Here is an 18337-nt window from a genome sequence, read left to right on the forward strand (position 1 = left end):
CGGAAAGGAGTAGCGGTGCCAGGTGATGACATCACAAGCCGTGACACATTAGCCGCAACTCATCCGAGCTTATGCATGGCCGGTCAGTGTGATGCCAAGGATATATGTATATATTTGCTTGGTCTGGCTGTTTTCAGGTTTTATTGCAGTGTTGCCACTTTGCGATAAATAAGTGGGTTTTGGGTTGCAGGTTAGGCACGTGGTCTCTAAAAGGTTCACCATCACTGGGTTAGGGTTAGAAAAACGAGGTGCCCTGGCATGGTTTTGATGGTTGGAATGTGTTTAGAATGGACAGGAATGTTGAGCTGTGCATTTCTGTGAGCCGTCCCAAGCCTATATAGCAAGGGGACGGCATACAAAAACTTTAAATAAATAAATAAAAAGCTACTCAAGGAAGGCCTTTTCAAAATTGTCCTTTTTTCAATGGGACTTTCACCCTATATTAGGGTTAGGGTGTGCACCAGGGTGGGGTTAGGGTTAGAAAGGAGTAGTGGTGTCAGGCGATGACATCACAAGCCACGACTCATTAGCTGCAACTCATCCGAGCTCTCATATGGCCAGTCAGTGCGCTGCCAAGGATATATAAATATATTTGTTTAGACTGGCTGTGAGTTGTTTTTTTAAGCTAAAACCTCAATTTTCAGGTTTTATTGCAGTGTTGGCACTTTGTGATAAATAAGTGGGTTTTCGGTTGCAGTTTCGGCACTCGGTCTCTAAAAGGTTTGCCATCACTGCTCTAAAGGGATCTGTTGGCGACATACAGGTATGTGAAGGGATGTCACATGGAAGTGGGTAGAGACCTGTTTTCCCCCCACAGAGGAGGGCCAGACACATTCCAATGGAGCAAAGCTCAGGGACCCAAGGTTCATTTTAGATGTCTTGCATGGAGCCCTTTTTGAAGGACTGCTTTTTCCTTCCTAGTGCCTGTAGATGTGCCTTGGAGGGAAGATACAGGTTCAAGCACGGCGATTCATAAGGTCGTAATCTGTGTGGTAACAGATAGAGGGAAATCTGTTGGGAGGAAGGCTAGCCAAGTGAAGGGAATGTGGCACAGCAATTACATACAGGTTTAGTGAAGCTTTCTCAGCTGCTATGCTGAGGTCTCCCAGAATGTTGGTCTCGGGAGCAGCTAACAGCCATGTCAAGGGCTCATGTAATAGGGCTATCTGAGGCCGCTCCGGATTTCACGGGCTCTGTGACAACCATGAGAATGTCCCAACATGTCACTGGCAAACAGCAAAGGGACAATGACTTGAAGGTGGGGGACTCTGAATCATTTCCTTTGTCATGGTCAGATAAGTGGTTGCTAACATTTAAACTAATACTGACTCCTCTCTTGTGCAAATTTAGGGGCCTATGAAGATGTTCCACCTCCAGAGGCTAATGGACCCAGATGGTTTGCAGAGGGGCCCTGGGGGGTTTCCAACTGATATGCCAGGCAGTCCAGTCAAATCCTTGGTCAATCTCTAGAATACGGAGATGACCCAGGTGGGTGAAACGATTTCCCCTCTCTGCAGTATGGTTCATATGGCTCCATGGTATATCCTGGAGCTACCAGCAAAGAACCAAAACAGGTGACAGCTTGAGTGCAAATGGAGAAGAACTGCATGTAATCAAAGCCTGTATGCCTATTGTCAGGTATATTGAGGGGCAGTGAGAGTGACAAAGAAACAACATCTCACAGCCTCTACTTAGCTTTTGCTGCCCGGAAGAACTTTTCAGGGTAATCCAGGGCCTATTACATGCTGGCCACAAGGGCATTCTAGACCAGCCTGAGGCCCATTGTATTTGCTAGGCACTTCCATCTGCCAGTACTCAGGACTCTAATGCTATAGCAGTTAAATCTCCTAAAGAAACCAGTTCACAGTATGGCCAAGTTTTCTCGGATGAGTTTTAATTGGTATAGCTCAAGGATGCTGACAAGGTGCTTGGACAAATTCATACAACCACATTTGTACTGGATGCTTGTCCATCTTGGTTTCTAAAAATCAGGAAGAGGAAATATCCACTTGGACAAGAGATGTGATTGATTGTGAGAGGGTACATTCCCATGCTACCTGAAAGAGGCAGTGGTGAGGCCACTCCTGAATTTGGAACATCTCTGGATTTGGAAGATCAAAACATCAGGATGGTGGTGAGTATACCTTTCGTGGGCAAGATGCTTGAGCAGGTGGTGGCCTACTACCCCCAGATGCTCTTGGATAAGACTGAATATTTGAAACCATTGCAATCAGGCATCCAGCTGGATTTTGGCATGGAAACAGCTTTGGTTACCCTGTATGATGATCTATACTGGGTGAGAGACAGAAGAGGATGACCTTGGATCTCTTGAAGGCTTAGGATACCATCAACCATTGCATCTTTCTTTCTGAGCTGGCAGTGGGGAGTGCTGGATTACACTACCCCTACTTGGATGGATGGCTCCAGAAGGTGGTGCTTGTGGAATACTGCTCAGTCCTGCAGACTCTCCAGTATGACATTCCTCAGGGGGTCAGCTTTGCACCCCATGCTGTTCAACCTATACAGGCAACCCAATGAGCAGCATCATGCAGGGCAGGCAGGTGAATAGGCAGCCACCACATGGAAGACCGGCAGGGAAAGGGGACGCTGGAGGCTGCCAGCACTCTCCCTGCTCTTGTGTGGGCCTTGGCTGCTGCCCACAAATGTTATCCCAGAAACTGGTCCTGGTTCCGTGCTATATGTGTTTTGTGGAATTATCTATAGTTCTTGCATTTTTATCTTCTACCACCTCACTGGAAGCATGAGTGGCACAGACATCTGCAGATGCGTTTTATCACATTTTAAGTTCTACACAAGGAAAAAAAAAGTTTATCTTGGTGCTATTACTATCTGATTAATGCAGTCATAAACAAATAGGTCACAGCAAACTTGGGAAAACCTAACTGCCTCATCTGAAAAATGCTGTGCGAAAAAAGACAGGAACCTTGTGACAGCATTATATACCATTATACTGCATGAGGATATGAGATTGCTTTTCCAAAATACGTGGGATTTATATAGTATTTACATCCATGTACTCATTTGTTATTGGAATATTATATAGTTATATATACTCTGCCCAATCTTGTGGATGCAGAATAAGGCTTAATATATATTCCTCAATATCCATCACTCTTCCCAAAGGACTCATTGTGCAAACTTTTATTTTCTGTATGTTTCTTTTAGCTACAAAGTATACACACACAGAGTAAGGAATGAAAACTAAAATGGCCAGTATCGCAATCTGGCTATACAAATCTATGGTGAAAGTGCTCTGGGAAAACTGTGGTTATCCCACATTAAAAAATTGTAGTAGAGAAATAAAACCAAAAAACAACCAAAGATATTGAGAGGCTGCAGAAACTCTCCATGATTCTGTGGCTCCCGTTTGCAAAGAGACACACCAGAGACCACAGTGAGACACCCACAAGCAGGAGATTAACAATGGCACCTTACTGCTTGTTCTGTAGCTGTTAAATGTGTAAGCCGCAGGGGTCCTCAAACTTTTTCAACAGGAGGCCAGTTGAAAGGCGGCGGCAGTGGGCGCGGGCCAGTGAGGCGGAGGTGCCCGTGGGTGCGGGCTGGTGAGGTGGTGGCAAGCGGGCGCACATATGGCAAGGTGGCAGCTTGCTCGCTCGGAGGTAGTTTTGGACTTGTTCGGAGATCTCTGAGTGATCAAGCCACCACCTTGCCACACGCGCAGCGAGGCAGGCAGCAGTGGCGGGCACAGGGAGTCCAAAATCTCTGAGGCGGGCCAGATAAATGGGCATAGCGGGCCAGATCTGGCCCACAGGCCGTAGTTTGAGGACCCCTGGTGTAAGGTCCTCTGAAGATGGCCTGTGTGAAAACAGCTTTGCATCCCATCATCTGTTCTTGAACTGTGTCCAGCTCACAGGACATAGTGAGATACATTAAGTGTTAGAGGAGCATATGAGAAATGTCTTATAGTTAAAACTAATTCTTAAGAGACAGGCAACATGTAATTAAACATCAGTCCAAATGGAAGGACCAAGGGGAAAAAAAAATCCCGATCATGTGGAAAGTTTAATGCTTACCCCCTTTAAGAGCAAATATACCTTCTGCTCTCTGGAAAGATATGAGAAGAAACTTCTAGCCACACAGAATTATACTTTAGTAGGCCTAACATGCTTTAAAGTAAGATCCTCAGGGGCTCTCTTAAATACTTGTAAGTTTAATCTTGAGCCTCCAAGTAATTGTGCTGCAAAGTGGCCCTTGGAGGTACAAACCGGGGTAGTCTTATGAAGGATTCCACCAGCAGCAGCCTCTGCAATACCACTGCAGGTTTAAAAAAAAAAAACTAGCTTGATTGTACCTCCAAGAACTGCTTTGCAACAGAGTCTCTGGAGACTGACCAAAATGGGTTGGGTGTTCAAGGATGCCCCTGAGGAAGATTCTGCTTTGGAATATACTGAGCCTAATAAAGCACATTGGCTTCTTCTTGTCTTTTTCTTATACTGGTGATTTCATTCTTTTTGTTCCATTTCTGCTGTCTAGGCAGGTCCAGCTGTAAGCACCTGGCACATCTGGTCCCAAACTGGAACGTGGAGCTTCAGAGCCTGGGAACCACTCCTTTAGTTTATTGTCCTTCACTAGAGAGCTCACTGGCTTTTCCATCATGTTGGAGCTCTGGTTAGATTCCCTCTCCAGGTGTGCTCCTTTACATGCTGTTCAGTGAGACCCATACATGCTTACATCCACATATAAGCATATGGATCCCATACACGCTTAAATACACAGTACAGTGGCAGAGTACATGCTTTGCATGCAGAAAACCACAGGTAAAAATAAAATCTCTGACATCTTCAGGAAGGACTTGAAAAACTCCTACCTAAAACTTTGCTATGCTGCTGGCAATTTGGCACTGGCAATTCTGTTGTAGATGGACAAATAATCAGACATCATTGGTTAAGAGCATGGGACTGGGACTCAGATGATCTGGGTTCTAGTCCCCACTCAGCCATGGAGCCAACTGGGTGACTTTGGGCCAGTCACAGACTCTCAGACCAGCCTACCTCACAGGATTGTTGTGGGGATAAGATGGAGGAGGAGATGTAAGTTGCCTTGAGCCCTTTGTAGGAAAAAAGGCAGGATATACATTGAAAAATAAAAATAAAAAAATAAATAAAGATGGTTTCCTATGTTCCTGTGCAGATGGATGGATGAATGGGTGGATCGATGAACAGAGAGAAACTTCAATCGGTACAAAATAGGGCAGCTCATCTGCTAACTGGAATGGGCAGGTACAAACACATAAGCCTGGTGCTATATCATCTGTACTGGTTACTAACTGAAGTCAGAACCCATTTTAAGGTTCCCATACTGGCTTAGGGTTTAGATATCTAAAGGAACATCTTCTCCCACATACACCTGCCTGGACCCTAAGGTCATCTATGGGGGTCTTTCTCTGTGAGCCACCTTTAAAAGAAGTAGAGAGAGTAGCCACAAGGTGAAGGACCTTCTCAGCTGTGGCACCCTAGTTATGGAGCTGGCTCCCCAGGAGGTAAGCCTGGCGCTGATATTATATACATTTTCGTATCAAGTTAAAACCTTTTGATTTCCTGCTATTTTAACTGTAAAGCATAATTATTTGGTTTTATATTTTTTAATCTATACTGTTCTGGAACGTGTGAATTAGTTGTCAATGTTTGTTATAACTGTTCATTTACTTTTGATTATTGGTTTACTGGTGGAATTTTATTGGCTGAAAAGATACTTCATGATAGGATTGTTCCTGATTGTTTTCTGTTGATATTATGTACTGTTTTTATATTTGTAAACTATTCTGAGAGTCTCATTCCAATGAACAGTATACAAAGGCTTAAATAAATAAATATTCCACACATATAGTGCCAGAAATCTCTAAGTGAGTTTGGTACTTTATTACACCTTCCCACACATCCTGAAAATTATAGCTTGTATTTTAAACTGTGCATCTATTGTATGTCACACTGACACCAGATTAGATGACATTTCCAGATTCAAATATTAAAAGACATTGTTCTTTTCCAAGTATTACCTCAGTTTATTACTTAATTGCATTATCTGCCTCAGCTTCTTGCTGTAGTTAGCCTCCCCGCCCCCAGCTCCTCAGCTAACAATGTAGCTTCATGTGAGCTGCCCATGATACAGGTAGAACTAATCTGAAATGATGCTTGGTAACTGCAACATAGAATTTCTGACTCAAGGCACCAATTTCCTAGTCAGTTTGTAGTGACATTGCAGCGTTACTCTCTGCACAATTATCATCACACATTAGTAAGCTATTCATTTCAGGGAAATGAGATGAAGGAGTTGATAAAATTATTATTTCCATAATAAAGAAGGAGTTCTCCCCCCCACCCCACCCCCGCTACTGCTCTGAATTTTTCAAAGTGAGGCTCACTAACAGTACAATTATTTTCATGCCATGTCCTGTTGATCCAGTGGTACTTACTCCCAGGTAACTGTGTAAATGGTTGGGAGGGTTTTTCTATTAAAAATGCCAAGTTCTCTGGAACTTGGTTGAGGAAACAAAAGGAATACTCTTCCACATAAAAGAAAAAATATATTAGCTTTTCAAAACATGGACATTATGAAGACAATTTGGAGGTATGTCTTGTACTAGCCAACAGGCTTTAGATCAGAGAGACCCTCTGATCTGCTTTGTCTGCTTTGAATAAATAGCTTTGCATTAGGGCGAAATGCAATGATGATTCAGATTGCTTTTTGTCTGAAGCCTTTCAAGAAAGGTAGTGGTCTGCACCCCAGCTTGGAAGGTTAAGAAATTAATATGCGTATTTCAGCCAGCTGCCAGCATGATTACATTGGGTTATCCGCAATATTCCTCTTGAAAAGCAGCAACAGATTTACATATTAAGGGGACGGTCAGAAAAGGTCCTACAACAGCCAGCATTCATGAACATGCATGCCTATTTCTACAGAAGCTTCCTGAAGCACCAAGACCACTTTTGGAGGATCTATCTGGGTGTCCCCAGCATTGGAGGAGACCTGGGCGATGACCTCTTATCTCCGAAATTCTTTCCACAGAAGTTCACCTTGCTGGCAACGAGTTCACTTTCCTGGTGCTAGCGGAAGATCTTTTTATTTCCTCGGGCCTTTTAATTCTGGTCTGTAATCTGCTCTTAATTCTTTCATTCTAATACTTTTTTGGTTGCTTTAAATTATTTTATTTTTATGATATTGCTGAAATTACTGTCTGTACTTTAACTGGAAGTCACTGAGGGATTCTAACAGCAACCTGCAAGGCAGGTGAAAAATGTGTCCCTAGTAGTAGTAGTAGTAGTAGTAACAACAAGTTTTGGCTTTTATAATCTGGAGGCTGAGGCTTGTATCCAATGCTAGTTTAACATATTAATGCAACAGTTGTACTCCAAGTAGGACTAACTTTGGATACAAACCTGAAACATAGAAGCAAAGTGGACAAAAAGCTACTAGAAAGAGAAATTACTTGGAGCAGACCCTTCTGGTTAATGGATATTAAAGAAAACACTAAATATATTCTGTAATCAAAGAAGATGTATTTTCACACCCATCTAGGAGAAATAAAAACATGTGAAATACAAGGTTGGTTTGCACATGTCCAATTACCCCCATGATCAATTGCCTAATTATTCTAGCTCTGTGAAGAGCTTGTTTGTTTTGTTTTAAATCATCCCCCCCATAACAGTCTGTCAAAGAAGCAAGCTTGAGTTTGCTAATTAGGGAATGCAAAAGATTTGGGACAAAATAAGTAAATTTTCAAAGTCTTTCTTACATGGTTATTGATTCACATCAAGGAGGAAAAAAAACAATATTAATATTTTGTTCAAAACTAGCTCTGCAAAAAAAGAAAAGAAAAGAAATCCTTTTTCAGGAACGTAACCTGGTAACAAAATATTTCACCTTTGACTTTTACATTGCCCTGGCATGTAAAAGGACTAAAACCCCACTGAATTATAACAGCATCTTAATATTAACTTAGTTAAGATTAATTATACTTTATCCAGATGGAGCTATTTAGATGGAGATACTAAATGGAGCTATTAAAGTATGCCTCCTGCTTGCAAAATGTGTTTATCATATAATACCTTGATAACCTAGAAAAATGGATCACAGATACTGAAAGAAATAACTGAGAAATTTCACTTTGTTTTTAACATCTCCTGTTTGACAAGCATCTTTTCCCCTGAGAGGCTGGGCCAAGTTATCCAACTGAAAGATAAAACACAATGATTGGTCAGAAAGGCAGGATAAACAGATACCAGAATGCAATGCAGGTGGGTGGAACAGGTATGAAGAGAGAAGATGTCAGTGGAACATGGAAAGAGATTTTCAAAGCCAAAGAAGGGTAGTGCAAACAAACAGGGCAGGCTCCAACATGATCTGGGCACATGATGACCATAGGAACAACCCGAGCAAGGAGAGACACACCCAGACAGTTCCATGCAGATGACTACTCTGCTCAAGGCTGTTTCTTCAGCATGCACAGGCTTTTCAAACATCTCTCTTCTGACCATCTCATGCACAGGTGATTGTACAGATATACCTTTAAAGGGGCAAATTCAATGAAGCTGTTCAATCAACCATATTAGGAAGGCAACCATATGAGTGGTGGAATTTACTAACCCACCAACTAGGGAATAGGGGGAATAAATAATGATACCTGAATCCTTTTGCATTCAGGACATCAACATACAAATATAATCCCTGTCAAACAAAAAGAAACCCCCAAATACTGAGCTCTAATTATCTCCTGTATCCAATTCAACATTTCAAATGAAACTTTCATTACAAATGCATCCTGCTACTGAGTGTAATTGCATGAATAAAATGTTAGACACATGCACATATTTTAAATTCTTAAGTATCATCAGCTGGGGGGGGGTGGGAGAAAAGGAAAAGTCAAAAGAAGTTCATTTCACTAAAGGCTCTACTTTACATAACCATCTTATGCAAATGAGTTTCCATGGTTTTTTGGCATCCGTCATTCAGTTTTTGCTCTGGAGTTATTGACAAATAAATGGACCGGTTGATTTCCATTAATGCTGCCCTAATTTATGTACATACCTGGAGGAAAAATTCCATTCTGACCTAATACTTATAACAACTGGGATCATTTTTTAAGCTATAGCAACATTAAATAGGAGTTTAATTCCATCACCGATTGCTCCTGGGGATTGAATATTACTTAATAAATTAGACCAGCATTCTCAACTCATCAGCATTCAGGCCTTGTAAGTTGAACGTGCATAATTTGGGAGTTGGTTTTTCAGTTACAGAGCACTCTTTCTTATTAATGTGTATTCTCTCTTTCTCTCACTCATGCATACATGGTATCTCCTCCTTCTTTTAAGAAAGATTCTATTGGAGAAGAGACACCTGATCCTCTGAAGTCTCAAATGCCCACAAATATGTTTGCCCAGAGTGAAGCTGCTGTAAGATGAGCTATTGCTCCATCTTTCCCTAATACCTATGAAGATGACACCTCAAAATAAGATGAATTGATGGTGATACACAAGACAGACTGCACCAACATACCTGAAGACCTCTCTCCTTCTCCAGGGAGAAGAAACTTTTCTTAAGTGGAAAATAAGTAACTTTCAGACTGAGCATGTACCTTCTGTAGACAGCTTTCAGCATCCCAGAATTTATTTCAATTGAAATTTTACAAGACAGGTGTGCAGGTGTGTAATTCTATTGCCAGGGAATTATCAGTTAATTCTGTAATATTTAGGTTAAAAAGTTGGGCCAGATGGACAGATTAATTTTTGTATTCATTCCATTGCAATTATCAGAAATATTTAGACATCTCTGTATGCTTTAGAACACTCAAGTACCACATACTACTTGGAAAACTTGAAAACAGGTCATCTGTATTTATCTACCTCAAAATGGGATACTCAAAGCTTACCTATTTATTAGACTTATGTCCCACCATTTCCTCCTTTTAAGGAACTCAAAGAGGCTTATATTATTCTCCTCCTTCTGCTCTCTATCTTATCCCCACAACAACAACCCTGTGAACAACCACAACATGAGCCAAGATCATGTGATGGGCCAAAACCCAGTTGGCTCCAAGGACAAGCAGGGTTTAGAACCCAGACTGCCAGAGTCTCAGACCCACACTCTTAACTACTACTCCACACTGACTCTCTATTTCAAATCGTCTAAAATATTTCTACAGCAATCAGAAAGTTTGCAGCTTGTATACATGTATTCCAAAAAATGCAGATTATAAAAGAGCAGAAAAGGACTGAAAATAGACATTGCATTTCATTCATCAAAAGGGGATATAAAGCAGCTTTCCCCAACGTGGTACCCTCCAGATATTTTGGACCACAAATCCAAGCATTCCTGATTGCTGGCTGTGCTGGTTGAGAGGACTGAACCCAAACACATCTGCATAGCGCATGGCTGCAGCAGGCTGGTATAAAGTATATCTTAAAATATCTCAACCCTCCACCCCCCCCCAAAAAAAAAAACAAAAACAAAGACAGAATGCTATATGTACTTACTAAGAGCCATTGGTACAGTGGGATAGATGTAAATCAGGCTAGAAGTCAGACTAGGATCAGGGTAGTTTTTATATTTACTTATGCATAAATGCATCAGGCATGGTGGAACATATAGAATCAGGCTTCAAATATCCCTCCATACTACGGCTATATTTTCCCTGACTCCAGTAACTTTGATAATGAACATGCATTTTCTTGAAGGTAGTATTATTGAAGTCACATAGGCCTTTTATTTTCTAACTGGGGAAAACGTCTCTGGATAACACAGGAAAGAGCAAACACTGTGGAAGGTATACAAGGTGATAGGAAGGTAACGGCAGAAATATCTGCCAGTCAAAACCCGTCTCTGAGACTTCACTATTCATCCCAGCAAAGAGAATACACTTTCTTCCTGCTGATAAGACTAGAGGGGGACTTAGGAGAGACATTTTTCTTCTCTGGTTCTGGCAGTCTTCACTCTTGAAATGTAAACCTTCCCAGAGATAGAAGCAAATATTTAAATGCTGCTAACCAGTGATCTCACTAGGAAAGCAGAGACTGGCATTTGTTTACCCTGTGAAAGGATTCTTTTGTTTTTAAGTCACAGAATCTCTTGCTGGCCCCAGCAGCTCTGAAGTGTACTTCCCTTCCACAAATAAAGAAATCACAGTGGCTCAATTATTTATTTATTTTTGAACAACAATGGCAGCGAAATGATTTCCACTGGCTGCACTTCTTTTCAGTACATGTGTGTGTGTGTGTGTGCGCGCGCATGCAGGGGGTGGGGGACATGTTGGATGTGCCACAGCATCTTTCACCTGTGGAATTCTTTTTCCAAAGTCTATTTACCTTGCATTCCCTCTTGATAAATGCAAGCCTTCTCTGTCAGCATATTTGCTCGGCAAAGCTTAGTCTCTGTAGTCACCAACTTCTGAGTGCAAAGTGCCTTGAGACACTTCATGAAAGGCACCAAATGCATGCAAATTGTTATGGGTAGTTTCTTGACAGTGTGTGTCTCTACAACGATCACTTGCATTTTCTCTAATGCTGGGAGAAAGCAGCATTTTCTGCTTTGGGGATTCACTGAATAAAAACAGCTTAAAATATATACAATTTGATCAGGTGAACTGATACACCAAAACGAGTATTTCTCCTTTCATTCTTGTCTGGGAACTTTGTGGAAGGGAAAAGGCTGCCCTTTAAGGAATATTCTTTGAGAGTCAATACATGTGGTATTAACTAAAACCAAGAAAGAATACGCAACATGCTGTTCCGTACACTGGAGGACACCCAGTACCACAGCAGATGATATAAAGAATAGACAGTGAGAAGAAATATAAAGAATGGATGGTGTGAAGATTTTATCAAAGAACTTCTCTGTGGTGATATTTTACCAGGCAAACTAGTATGCCCTTTGATGACTTGGTCCTGATCTAACTTGAATATTCATAGTTAATAATAATTACTAATTGTAATATTTGGGGAAATGGATATACTATCAATTGAAATGGAACAAAATAGTCATGGGGAATGTACAGTGCACAGATTGAATCTGGCCCACGAGGGACCCCATCTAGCCTACCCCTTTCCCCTGCTGCAGCACTGGAGAAGACAAAGCCTGTCCTATCTCTGATCTACAGCAGACCAACAATCATCCCTTTCTCTTTACCCACCAAGGAGGTGGAGGACCTGGCTTATCTCTGATCAGCTGCACACTCCCTGTTGCCCAGTTCCAGCACTGACAGAGGCAAACAGACTCATTCTTCTCTTGGTGTTCAAACTTATCCCTGGTTAGCAAGCCCATCTCTCAGCATTTTAATTTTATTTATCTTCACATTTACATATACTGCCCCTAGGCTCTGGGGGGTTGCGCTGGAGGAATTGAGGCAGTGGTCCTGTCTACAGCTGGCATGCAGGTCCCAGCATGGAGCCAATTCACTTCTCAAGTCAAAGATAATTCCTCGTTCCAAAGGAAAGCTTCCAGTCCTAGACCTTTTTCACTAGTCTAAGTTGAGCAAAATTCTGATTTTCTTCTCTTTTCCCAAGCACATCATGGGACACGGGCTGCATGACATGCAGTTGTGTGTAAATTTTGTGTGTGTGTGACAGAGAGAGAGAGAGAGAATGAGACAGACAGAAACATCCACAGGAAGCTGCAATTTAGCCTTTTCCCACTCAACAGCTTCAAAGCTGCTTTTCTTCCCATAAGGCAGAAGACAGAGGGATCTCTAGCAATTTCTTCAATTCCCAGAGGCTGTAATTCACTCAAATTATTAGATTAGCATGAAGGGATCAGCCATGGCCCATTGGTGGAACACATACATTGCGTGCAGCAGGCCCTGCTTCTACTCTTTCTAGTTCCTGACATGCCCAACCTGGTGCCCTCCAGGTGATTTGGTTAGGACAGAACTCCCATCAGCCCCAGGCCAAAATGGGCAATAATGGGGATCTGAACTTTGGCCTAGGGAAAAGCTGAACAGCCTTAACAGTCTGGTTATTACAACCTGTGGATTTCACAAGTGAGTACTGGTCTAAATTTTGGCACTGGTCCCAAACAGGAACAAGCCTGCTGCTTCTCTTTGTTCACCAAAATGCAAGCACCTATGAAAGATGCCTGCTATCCAGTACGGAGGCTGCAATTCAAATGACTACCTGGATTTCTTTCAGGGGGGGGAGCACTGAGCCTGGGCAATTTGGCACAGACCGTGCTATCATCTACCACGGGTGGAGCTGCTTGCAGTGAGCTGGGATGATGTGCCAAGGAGGACAAAGAAGCAAGTGGTACCTTCTGTCTCTGCAGAGAATAGCAGCTGCTTGGCTGCTCTGCCTTGCAAGCCCCAACAGCTCGGCTGAGGACCACCTTTGCGATTTCAGCATCAAACACTGATTTAAACCAGTTGAGGAGAAGGTAAGAAAGCTGCTCACCCAACCCCAGTTTTGGGGGGGAATAGGTAAGAGCATATTGCATGACTGGATTCAGACTCTATACAGGTCTGGGTAGCTAACACAATTATTTTAAACAGAGCTGTAAACATAGGCTTCCAGCAGGGTATTCTCTTAGTTCAAGGGAAAAGCAAAAGGGGAGGTAGGAACTGAAGTTAGATTGTATTTAAAGATTGAATCTGGCCCATGAGGGACCCCATCTAGGATTAAAGCAATGAGAAAAGCTTTGCTTTTAAGTTACTTTATGAGCAATGGTCAGATATCTTGCATCTTTCAATATATGTTAACTGCATCTGTTGCTTTGAAATGTATTCCATTTCCATTTTAACTCAAGGTCCAGCTCTAGGTGCACCAGGGGGGGAATGGATATAACTCAGCACACATGATGTCTGCCAGTCAGTGTTAACAATACTAGGCCAGATGAACCAAAGTTCTAACATGATATACAGCAGCTTCCAACAGAATGCACCTGACAAGCAGACATGACACTTGAAAGTATAAAAAGCATTGTCCCTCAAAGGTAAACCTTCCTTCTCACTAATCACCCAGACCCAGAAGTATATTAGTAACTGATCAGTTTGGACTGAGAGTACATCAAAAGGCAGAAAAGGTCCCTTTGCTTCCTTTAAAATCAAAGTTCACAGAACGATCAGGCTCATACGTGATTAGCATTATTATTACTGTAAGCCATAGCAGGTTACAAACCAGAGGTGACTAGTCTTGCTGTTTGAACCAGTTAATTCTAGCTTATAAGCCACCACAGCTGATTGCACCGTGTAACTCAGGCAAGATATGGAAGAAATGGCCTCTGAACTGGCAGGTGGCTTCAGGCTGTGCATGATTTTTTTTACTCCAATCTGCATTTTCCAATGTATAATTCCTGTCTGAAATAATGCAATGCCATTGATTTTTTAAAGTACATTCTACATATTCTGGCTGAAATACCTCACCCACCCACCCCCAACAACACACACACTGCATATGAAAGCAGAAAGCATGCAACTTGTCTACTTACATGTCTGGAAAAGAATCCATCGACCTCTTGGAGCAGCTTTTCCTGGCATTCAGGATTGATGGCTAGCAAGTACGTGGCAAAGGAGAGGGTGCTGTTGGTGGTTTCGTAGCCTGCAATCAGGAATAAGGAGGCCTGGCCAGCTATCTCATCATCACTCAACATTTTCTGCTGCTTCTTAGCTGGGGCTTTGCTGGCAGCTGTTTTGCTTTTCTGGTTGCAAGAGTCAGCTTGGTTGACTGTGTCAAAATGCTCCATGACTATGTCATCAAAAGAGCCTCGGGCATCAAGCATCAACTGGAGGAAGTCCCTGCGTCTCTGTAAAATGTACAGTGAAAGGAGTTAGTGAGTGAACCAACAAGTGGATGTACATTTGCCCTGACAAAGTTTATCAAGTGTCCACTCTAGAAAAATGGACAAGCCTAAAGTTGAGCATCGCTTAAGAATTACTCATACACTGGACTTATTATAAAGGCTGGATGGTATTGTCCCTCTATTCAGATTCAAACTACAGGTGACGGGCACTTTGTGGTTCAACTTGTATTTTTCAAGGCAGCTGAAAAGGAGAGCAGAGTGCCAGTTTTTGTTATGGGGGGGGAGGGGAAGATTTAATGCTGTCCCTTTATTTGGCTTTTTCCTCAAATCTCCTGCCCTCCCTTTTCTTTCTCATCTGTGGGGAAAAGATATAGGATGTTGTACCTTTCTCTCACAGAAAGAAAACTAGCTGGTGTCAATTTTGTGCAGATTCGCAGAGGAAAAGGAAAGGATTACACATACTCTCCACTAGTTCTCTGTTTTACTACTGAGGAGCTTGGCCTTGTTACCATTTTAAGTATAATTCTAAAGTCTTGACTTATAAAACTTCCATAATGCCCAAGCAAAGTATGACAGGTAAAATGACTATATAGGGCAAGCTGGAAGATGCACACACGCTGTTCCTTTTGGGATAGACCAGTCTTCCTGAACCTGAAGGCTTCTAGATGTTTTGGACTTCAACTCCCATCAGCCTCAATCAGCATTGTCCATGGTCAGGAAAAGATCTGGAAAACTTCAGCTCGGAGGAGGCTGATATACATCACAAGGGGAATTTTTACTGCATTGCAAAGATTGTGGGGTAGGGAGACCTTCCTCCTACCCAGGTTCTAACCAAATCAAAGCATACACCTGATTGACCAGTCAGACCCCTAAAGAGGAAAAGCCCAATATCAGAGTTTTGGGCTTCCCAGTTAATATTCTCCTTGGCATCTGAAAAGCTTAGGGAGTTCTCCCCAGAACCTGCTTCACTACACTTTTGTATTCATGGCACACTTTGCAAAAAGACTACTACCACCAATGGAGCTTTTTCCTATTCTTAACCCCTGTGTGGAGGGTGGGATTTGGGGGAAATGGTATGGGGGAAGTTTAATCCTCATCATGGAGAACAGTAGCTTGGATTCAAACTGGAGCTGCACTAGAATAAAAATATAACAGAGACCTCAACTGCATAGTATATGATCAGTGTTAATATGTATTCTAGCTCTTAGATTCTGGCTATCACTTCAAACATTCCAAGTACATTCCATGCTTATTGCAAAGTTGTCACTTCATATTCTTGCCACAGGCTGCAGCAGAACATTTCATCCAGCGTTTATACCATAAATTGCTAGAGCATGGAATATGAATCCTTGAAAATACTGTCACTCAGCAAAAGTCTACTTGCTATCACTCTACTACAGCTGGTTTGAACACATAGACCAAATAGTTTGTTAACCATGGGCTGTTTGTGACTACATACGAATGTGTGAACACAGTGGTTTCTTCCTGCTTGCTTGCTTTTCAATTAACAAGCTAACAACATCCCATTCCTGAATTGTTTCATGATGTGCAGACCCAGGAAATCTAGGTGCAGGGATTAAACAACCCAGACTTAAGCCACTGTGCCTTGTTGGATTAACTCTGGTATTGGGTTTGCATATCATGAAACAACTCTGGAATGGGGGTAAACAACCTGGGTTAAACAACCCAAGAACTGGCTGTGGTGTGCGAATAACATCACAGTCTATTTTGCAAACCAGAGTGAACTACATTATGGTATCAGATATATTTTCATTTTCTCAAATATCAGGATACTCTGCTGATATTTTTTGCAAGAGCAAAAAAGATGTAGAAGGGACCACACTACTGCAGACTGTTATGAGCTGGAAAGCAATATCAAGGCCAGAATGCTTCTTAAAAATAATTCAATCTGCATTACTATTTTTTTAAGGATCAAGAGAGATCTTTTAAATTATATTCTTTGAGCCATGGTAAGAAACAAAATGGAAAAATGGGATGAAGGCAGAGGAAAAGGGCAAATGAGAAAAGGGCATGGACATCATTCATTATATATGTCAAAGGACTTTATCAGATCATTGACATGGGAATGGTGAAAAACAAAGTAGGAAGAATATTTCACATATGCACTTTGGCTAAGTAGACTAAGTTAGCGAAGTGCAAGATTTAAAAAATACATGCAGTAAATTACTCAGGGGTCAACACAACCAATTACTTCCTTTAAATCTAAATTGTGTGGAATTCATTGTGTTGGTTATTCCCAAGCCCTGCAATCTTTTTCCCCAGATGAACTTCACGATTTCCAAACATCCTTCATGGATATGCCAGGCTAGTGAAGCATGTAGTGCCAACATTAGTGTTTCCTGTGATTAATGAATGGATAATATTCTATCATTGTGTGAACAATGTCAGGAATGTTTCCACAGTTCTTTTTTCCTTTTTGAAAAGGCACAACCAACCAGGAATGTCTCTTGCAAAATCTCCATAGCAATGTACCAGTCCACTACCTCTAGAGCCAAGTTACAATAACTGCTGTCAACAGCGTGGTTCAGGTTACCGTTTCTCAGAGGGTAATAAACCAAGATATGCATACTGCTTGTTCATGTGACCCTTTCCCTTCTCTGTTCTTGACATAAATCCAAAGGTCTCCAGTTAACCACAGCTTCTCATTACAGCCAGTCCGGGAAATTAGGTTTGGAATGAGCCAAGATTGTACACCTAGGGTAGGCAACCTTTGGGGACTTGTGGACACATTTGACAATTAGAGAAAATATCATGAGTACCACCATGAAATGGTTGCCATGGGAGGTGTGGTTACTCACAAAGGACAAATAACCTGCCCAAGCAACTGTGCACAAAGCAGGGATGGGGGCTACATTGAGCCTCAATACATTCCTTTGAGTTTTCAACATGTTTTTCCTTTTTCCTGCCCTTTTTTAATGGCTGGGAATGTAGCAGAGGAAGTCACTGGTATGTAGCCACTGACTACCTTCATTTCCCAGGTATGTCTTTGAGCCCCATCACATAACCAGAAGCATTCATGGGAAGCCATTACCTTCTTTAAAAGTGATCCAAACTGCCATTAAAAAATGGATTAACTTTTAAAAATGGGAGCGTTAGGGTACCTTGGCAGGCTGAGGGTATATTTGTGACCTTGGGCATCATATTGCCTACTTGTGTCTTAAATCAACTTCAAGGTGTGGTTTAAGACATAGGTAGACAGCCTAAAGTGATGGCCTGTTTCGAATCTGGTAACTGTATTTGCTCTGTTCTGACAAAACAGGAAACTATGGATAATTGAAGAGTTCTGCTTTTAATTGCACTGTTCCAAGAAGGGAGGGAAAAAGAAGCTACATGTGCAGGCACAAGACTCATTTATATCTTATTAATTAAGCCAAGTTATGATTATCTCAACAAAGTCAGTATCAAAGGATTTTATAAGCTGTTGACTAAGAGATTAAAATAGTTGCGAGTTCCATGATTAGAACTCTCAGTGCCCTTTGATCTTATAAAAAGCAGTATGCGGTGGGGTTGATAAAGATCCGAACAGAGTCGATTTTGCCTTGAGAACTGCCCT

At 41.8% G+C, this 18337-nt stretch overlaps 1 protein-coding gene across 3 annotated transcripts in view; it reads right to left on the bottom strand.

The window, feature by feature from the left end:
* The window catches only part of TBXAS1 (thromboxane A synthase 1), a 291669-nt gene that overhangs the window by 53758 nt on the left and 219574 nt on the right, over positions 1-18337 (bottom strand). For all 3 annotated transcript variants that reach the window (XM_044441322.1, XM_044441323.1, XM_044441324.1), the window contains one exon: positions 14452-14766. In XM_044441322.1, coding sequence (XP_044297257.1) covers positions 14452-14766 — 315 coding nt within the window. The remainder of the gene's footprint in view (positions 1-14451; positions 14767-18337) is intronic.

This window comes from Varanus komodoensis, unplaced genomic scaffold, assembly GCF_004798865.1.
Source record: "Varanus komodoensis strain SLA01 unplaced genomic scaffold, ASM479886v1 scaffold39, whole genome shotgun sequence".
NCBI classification, from domain to species: domain Eukaryota; kingdom Metazoa; phylum Chordata; class Lepidosauria; order Squamata; family Varanidae; genus Varanus; species Varanus komodoensis.